General features: G+C 37.6%; 1 protein-coding gene across 1 annotated transcript; it reads right to left on the reverse strand.

Annotated features, from left to right (window-relative positions):
- Window positions 1–4,212: 4,212 nt before the first annotated feature.
- Window positions 4,213–6,779, reverse strand: LOC131693503 (translocon-associated protein subunit alpha-like). Its single transcript, XM_058981371.1, is given in 2 exon segments — window positions 4,213–4,949; window positions 6,731–6,779. Coding segments are annotated over 2 exon segments (666 nt in total). The 3' UTR covers window positions 4,213–4,332.
- Window positions 6,780–7,983: the final 1,204 nt, after the last annotated feature.

Here is a 7,983-nt window from a genome sequence, read left to right on the forward strand (position 1 = left end):
AAACTTTTTTTCCTTGAAAATGGTGGGATCAAGAAACACGAAAAGCCTTTTTTCTTAAAGATAGGTGCTTCCCATGCAGTGTTAGAAGCTGTTCAATTTTTACCTTTCAATGCTCAATACAATTTTCCTAGAATATTTACAATAGTTCAATTGCATGGAAAACATAGCCAATGACAGTCTAAATTGATAGGTTTTATCAGTTTTTAATAATATTGCATCATAACGAAGATATATTTTCCGTCGTCAACGTAAACTGTCCTTGGCAGCACTGCTTCATCAGAATCCAATCAGACTAATTGCAATAACTTCAGTTATAGAGCTGATCGTTTTAACTTTTAATGCTCAAATGAAAGACAATAGTCACATTTATTAGTCTTACTTGGTTTCGTGACCAAATCTTGCCTCAATCAAAAGTTATAGCTGTTTAAAAACGTTGTTGTTCACAAACAACATGGGCATGAATGGGTTAATAAACTACACACTTAGAAAAAATGAAAATTACATTTGACGTTATCATGGTAGCGACGTATTTTTCTGTCCGATAATAGGAATTTACCTGTTCTGATACATAAAATTGAATATTGTGACTCTTTTGATGTAAAACTCAGACTGAATGACCCTGATGGGAAAGACGAACACCTCACATTTCTATATGATATTAAATGTAAATTTATGTGAATTGAGACACCTCTTTTGTGTGTATCTTACAAGCCGTAAAGTTACCAAATTTTTTAGCTGTGTATAATTCACGGAAAAACGAGATATAATCGTGTTCCATTTAATTGTACAGGTACTTTCCATACACTGTGCTATAAAATTATACTTATCAACATTTACAAACAAACGTCAAACAACGTCATGAAAAATTAAAATCAAACGTAAAATTGTGTTATTTTTGCTGCTCGTGAATTTACACTATATTTTCCAAGTGTGCAGTTTCGCCGCTCGTCCAACTTGTATTTGTCAATGAACAATGCATGCATACCGATTGGCGAAAAGTTTCTTTAAGCAACTGACAACACCGGGGAAAATGACGATTAAAACATCTAACCACCGAATGCACCCCCCATGGTTAAGGTGGTAAAGCGGATTATGCACAAAATGCTGTTTTGGAAGCTGGAAAATTATGCGCAACTAACGATACGTCGTTGGTGATCGCCTCAGGGTGGTGGCATCCAAACAATAATCAAATAAAATCATAACGATCACACCGTGTTGGAACTTTCGAAGTGAGGTTGAACAATGAACTTTTTCACAGCCTTTTGTTGGTATTCAAATTTGCACTTTGTTGAACCAGGAAGGTTGCACTGTTTTGGGCATGATTTAGGCGCTTGCTTGACGAGTAGTAATAATAGAGGAACGCTTCTAGTTTCAGTTGTTCGGCGGTCAATCATTTTCTTTGTGTTTCGGTTTGAAATAGTGTGCTGTTTGAAGTACACTGGAACCTCCATTTATGAACCAAACCGGGGGTTCGTAAAGTAAATTAGTTGAACAAGTACAATTAGTTTGAACAAAATGGTTCGTTATTTGGGGTTTGAGTCGTTAAAAAAGTTCGTTTCACATGCTTATTGAAATATCTTTCGACAATGCATTTTCACAAAACTAAAGGATTATAATTGAAAACTATTCTTTATCAAATTGGTGGGTAGGTATTAGGATGGGGCATAATGATCGTTTTTTTTCTTTTGATTGCCTTTTAAGTCCCTAATAACTATCAAAATTGGGGATTCATTGATTATCGCCCGGCGTAGCGCAATGCGTTTGAAATTTATATGGAAATTTGTATGGGAAAACATACTATTCTGCATTTCAATCTTAAAGACCACAGTTTTGTCTGTAGTATGCAAATAATTAAACAGAATTATAGTTCAGGATTTGCCCAACAACATTGCCGAAGAAAGTATAGTGCTCGGAACCATTTCCAAACTATTCATATAATACTCACCATATTGGAAATACTATTCTTCCATATAGTCCATCATTATAATTCAACTATTATACTATCATACTGATTTAAGTTACCATTTCCAATACCTTCCGTGTATCCTAAATTGAAGATTTATATACTACATTCTTCTTTTGCGCCAGAGGTTAATATTGCTTTGGTGGTCTTTACTATGCGTATATCTGTTTACACTGCTCCAAAAACCTGTAACTTAACATGATCAAAAATCCTCATCTTGCAATATTACAGCGGTAGTCCTATTTAGTGTGAACGAAGCTCTCGTCAGAAGATGGCGTGTAACTAGATAAAACTTCATCAACCGATAGAATTGAAATGTGAAAGGGAAGATTTTTTTTCTCCACCTAATATTTTATGCATCGTTAGAACTAAAATATGCATGTTACCATAATCTGTATAGTTCTTGAATGGTATGTTGTCCAAATGATCGGTGTTAAGTCTAGGGACTAAGTGACAAACTATTGATTTTTGAGAAAAATGAGTTTAAAGTTTGAATTGTGGCATCCTTTACATTATGATTGGAAATTAATTTTTGCATTAATTCTTGTTCATTGTTACATATTTCAAATCTGGCAACAGTCGAATGTAGCTGACGAAATTCTTTAACCAGTGGTATCATTATCTCACTTTTTGATGTTTTGCGACTTAGTCCGGTCTGATTTAACACCGACCAAATTAATTACTTTATTATGCTATATTTCACCCTAAGGAGGAAAATTGGGCGCAAACACCAAAATTTCTCACTAGGGCGAAATTTTTTGGTAAAACCAGTCTTTGCACTTGAAGGGCACAAAATCCTTATTTGTTACACGGGTGCGTTTTGGTTTCGCCTCATCAGAAACCGACACTAACTTTTTGTCGGAATAGTTTAGCGCCGGCTTTCTATAAAAATTCGATGTTGTGAAACTTCGATCCTAAATGTAAAAACACGAGATTTTTCGTTCGATGAAGGAAAATGCAATAGTCCGACTAACGATATGTTCGTATGATATGCAAACATTTGGTAAAAGAACGAAACATTTCGTTTCAATCACGAAAAATAGATTCGTTATCGATGATTACTCGTGCAACGTAAACGTAATATTGCAAATTATAGTTGACATATGGAGAATAAGTAGCAGATTTTCGTACCGGATATTGCAGGGTAAAGCAAGTTATATTTGGATATACCGGAATATAGCGGTATATAGCTCATTGCAATAGATTTCGCAAAATATATCAAATTTAAGGGGAAAAATGTCAAGAAAGTTTGAATTTACGTAAAGGCATAAAGCAATGATTTCATTACTTCAAACTTATAGTATTTTGGCATTACATTTTTTAGTAAAATAAACAATCATAAGTTTATAAAAATATATTGATAACTGGCGGAATTATGGCTTTTTCCCCGAGACCCTTTGTCATTTATGAGATTTGCGGTGATCACTATTGAAGACCAATAGATCACCTAAAATCCCAATACTCAAAAAAACAAATCATTATATGAGTATTCCTCATACCTTAACGATAAGTTGAATAAATAATAATTTTTTCCTGCATTTGGGAGCGTTTTTCCTAAAAAAAATTGCTGTTTTAAGCTCTAAAAATTGTATTAAAAAATTCTTACCAGCAAAACAAAAAAGTACGCATAAAAAAGAAATTGTTAAGGTACGAGAAAAATTAATTACGATCAATTGAAAAAAAATTGAAGAAAAACGGTTGAGTGGTTTTTTGGTAATCGTGATTATGGAAAAGCCATTTTTGGAAAAACGACATTTCTTGAAAATCGAGTTTAAAATTTCAAGTTACCACTGCTCTTGGAGGACGAAGCGCTGTAAATTTCAATCTATTTCTCGGATCTCTGTGAAAATTTGGGAAAATATTCTCAAGAAGTTTTACTTTCCGATAAAGTAATAAAAAATTTCGATTTTTTGAAAAATAAAAAGGTTGTAACCCCTTAACGGATTGTAGCGAATTTATGGAGTTTTAGCCAAATATACCAGATTCTAGTTGAAACATAGAGAATTTAAGAGGATTTCACGTGACTTGTGCCCAGCAGGCTCTGTATGCAAATGGTTCAGGTTCGAGATAATGACACCCATCCGGTTGCGATTCAAAAAACTGCTTATTGCGACTCTTATAGCCATATTGCGAAAAAATCGTTCATATTACGTAAGGTGCTAGTCAATACTGGAATGACTTTCGTAAATTAAAAATTTATAATAATAATAAAAGTGACTACGAATGATTCTGTTATGATTCTGAATGATAATCTCCGAGATAATCCGAGAGTGGAGCATCTCTCCGGCTCGCACACAGATCAGCATCTATCCTATCTTAACAATCCTCCTCTCTCCCATTACTCCCGCTTATTGTTGAGTAAATGCAGTTCAATCGTCCGAACCGGTAGCCCGCTTCGTCTTTCGCTGTCGGGGGCTTTGTTTAGGAGACACTTTGCTACCCTTGGGAGAGTCCTGAATCTTTTTCAGGGTCTCAGCTGGAATCCACTCATAGTCCACATCCTTAGTATTGCTAGTTCCCGTTTCGACGGTCTTTCTCACGGCCGGCGAGCACTTTCGTTTGTCGTATGATCCGAGGAATTGCTGGCCCAGAACCAGCAACAAAACCACAACAGCAGCTAGGAAAACGTACAGGAAAAAGGTTTCCCCGTCCAAACCCTCGTCCACCTCGGTAATTGTGATGGTATCGTTGAAAACAGCTTCAGAAAACTGATTTCCACTGGCATCGCGATAGTTCAAGGCAATGTTTGAAACGAACGGCCTTCCGGCAAACGATTCCGACGGTAGGAACGAATAGGAGACTGTAGCCTCCTAACCGGGTTTGACCTTACGGTTGTAAGCAATGGCCGAAAAGTTCTGGATGAAATAGTTGAAATCCATTGGGTATCGGAAGGAAGCTTCGACGGTTTCAACGATGAAATCATCGCTTCCCTTATTAACCAGAAATTCCACCGGATATCCTGCTGGCAGATCAAGCTGAGAGCCAGCTCCAGATTCATCATATGTACGAAAAATTCGTAAATTTTACAACAGTTTTCTGTACAAACCAGATTTAAAAAGGTTCACTGACTTGATACGTAGTATCAAGTCGGTCAATCTGCCCCGCAAGCGTGCTTTTGAAAATATGTAAGTGAAGCTGATCGGGATTACCGGATCGGATCACGTCTCGACGGGTTCTGGTATCAACGACAGGCGTAAGTAAACTAGTTACACAGTGAACTAGCAGCCAACGAGGGGAAAGCTCGAACGAGATTCACAACGTCGGAGAAAATCCGGAACGGGGAATCCCTCGTTAGAGTTGGATATAATCGCGCCGTGAACTATTCGAGTAGATCATAACCACAGATGGAATCGTTATCGAAAACGAGAATCGGTATCGTGAGAAACTTCGCCACCAGCGATACATGATTCGGTGTTTAGTAGATTCGCCGCCCAGAACTGTCCGAGTAGATCGCGGCCAAGCAGAGAGCTAAATGGCACAAGTACGCAAAGAGACCAAGTTAACAAACATGGATAAGGGGGATCCAGTCGGAAGCTAAATGGCTCAAATCACGAGGGCTCACAGCAAATTACGACAAGCATAATCATCCTCCCCACGAAGCGGATTGCAGTCGCGTGGAAAAACAAACAGTGGCACTAGAAACAAGTTCAGTGGTTGCAGTAGTTGAGTCAAGTACTTAGCCTATTACTGTTATAAGAAAAGATGGTGATCACTGGTCCACCCCTGAGTCGATTCCAACAGAAGTGCCTGCTGCAAATTTGAACCAAATTTAGATATCAGACCAACGTGTTCAGAGTTTGTGTAGGATTTTTCGATAATTTACATGGACAAATCCCTCTAGCTCGCATTTTCACCACTGGGTGGCAACGTATGCATTAGACTATCACTATAGGTGAGAATTAGGAAAAATAATAAATTACGTATAGTGTATATATCATTAGTTTTTTATGTGTTGAATTTTGTAATTGTAATTTTCAATCAACGGGTAAAATTATTGCAATATTCGTTGAAGAAATCACGACAGGCCGTGTGCTTTTGTGGAAAGATTCAATTCTACTATTTCATGCTCGAAATATGTGCATGAAATTAAATGTAAAATTACAAAATATTTAGTTCTTTGTACAACTTTGTCGGAGACTGCAAAACAATCTAGGGTGGGTGCTCCTATAGTTGAGGTGTACCAATAGTTGCAGTAGTGGGTTATACGCCTAACTAAGATACCAACCATCAACAAATATTTTTTTATCGATTCATCGCACTAAAATTATGCGACAATAAAACTGTTATCCTTGAAATTTGCTCAAATAACTATTGAAAAAAAATTATTTTCTTAGAATTTTGAGCTCCCTTGCACCTATAGTTGATGTAGTGTACCTATAGTTGCAAGTCCCATAAGAAAGCAATGGGCTTTGCAACAATAGGAACCGAAATTAGCGATTGCACCACTATTGGTACATGTGTTCCTATAGTGGTACAAGCGGTTTTGAATACATAAATTGGTTACTAAGCCATCTTTATATTTTTCCTATGAAGTAGGGACTGAAAGCTTTCGTTTAATGTATTAACATTATTATTTATTTTTTATCAAAAGTTTTCCTTAAGCATGCGACTATTGGTACATCCACCTTAGTATTGTTAGCAAAAGTTAATAAACTTGAAATAGCGATTTCTCTATGGGAGGGGTGCCACTGTGCACTGGCGTCGATCGAATCTGTCTATTGAAATGATCAAGTCCACTTGATTCATAAGAACATGATATCATCCTACTTCGATCATCCGGTATGCTTTTCGAGCACAAATAATTTTCATCCACCATTGTGCTCTATGATCTCACAAAAAAACGGCATAAACATATTCATCGCAACCGGTACGTGGCATACTCCTTCCACGGTGTCGTAACAGTCGTTTTGTATGTTTAATTCAATTAATTTTTACAACCATCTACTTTAACGCCTGGGGTGATTCAACAGAGCTGCTTTTCGAAAGAATACTTCATCCGACGGATGACCCATTCTGGCCATAAACCGCACAATGCACCTACTACCTTACCTACAGACTCAATCCGGTTTCGTTGGTTCAGCTCAATCACCATAGCCAAACCATAAGACCCAACAGCGGCAGCATCCGTGTCATCTCATCAAGTACAACCCGGCTATGAGCTGAGCACCTCTCGTACTTGAATCATTAATCTTTCATCGGGCATGCGCATGAGCATGAGCTTTGCCGCATCAACAATGTGGTCAACAAAGGAGGTCTTCGCTGCGCTACCCGTCGCGCACGGTGAATGGTTCAAGGGGTAAATAATCGCAGCATGTGGGCCTCAATCTGCTGGCGGAAAATCTCCCCCGAGAGAAGACTTAAAATGTAGAATCGCGCGCTTGCCCATCAATGGCTGTAATTACCGGCTAGAACTATGTACCTAACCGTGTCGTCGACGCAGTGACTATTGCTGATTTCTCCCCTACCCCGTGTAATGATTTGCAATGCAAATTCTAGAGGTCATCGGAAGACTGGCTGTATCTCGTATGTGGATCGATAGAAAGAATGGTGACGATGGAATTTTAACGTACACACCAAGCTAGAATATTGCAGAAGCTACACGACATTGGATTAAATATTTTGTTAAGGAAACAAGAATCAATGAAGGGTAACTATCTATCCCTTAGTATATTGTGCAGCAGATAAAGTTGTACTATGGATATCGAACGAGCATCTACGTCTTTTAGTGGCCTCTGACGAAGAACAACGATACAATCTGCCAACTTTTTAACCACATACAACCAATCTTTTCATTCGCTACCTATTTAACTATTACGTACCTCATTTGCTTTTGTTGGAACTAATGCATATCCATCACACTCCACTGTATGAGCCAATAAACAATTTTTCAAGGGACGATTGCAATTCATGTTCCGATCAGTTCTTTATGAATTAATGAAGCAACTAGCTGCAGCTTTCATGACTAATGACAGAAGACAGAGTAGGCAGTATAGAAAAAAAGTTAAACAAAAAATTGGTGA

The sequence above is a fragment of the Topomyia yanbarensis genome, chromosome 1, assembly GCF_030247195.1.
Source record: "Topomyia yanbarensis strain Yona2022 chromosome 1, ASM3024719v1, whole genome shotgun sequence".
NCBI classification, from domain to species: domain Eukaryota; kingdom Metazoa; phylum Arthropoda; class Insecta; order Diptera; family Culicidae; genus Topomyia; species Topomyia yanbarensis.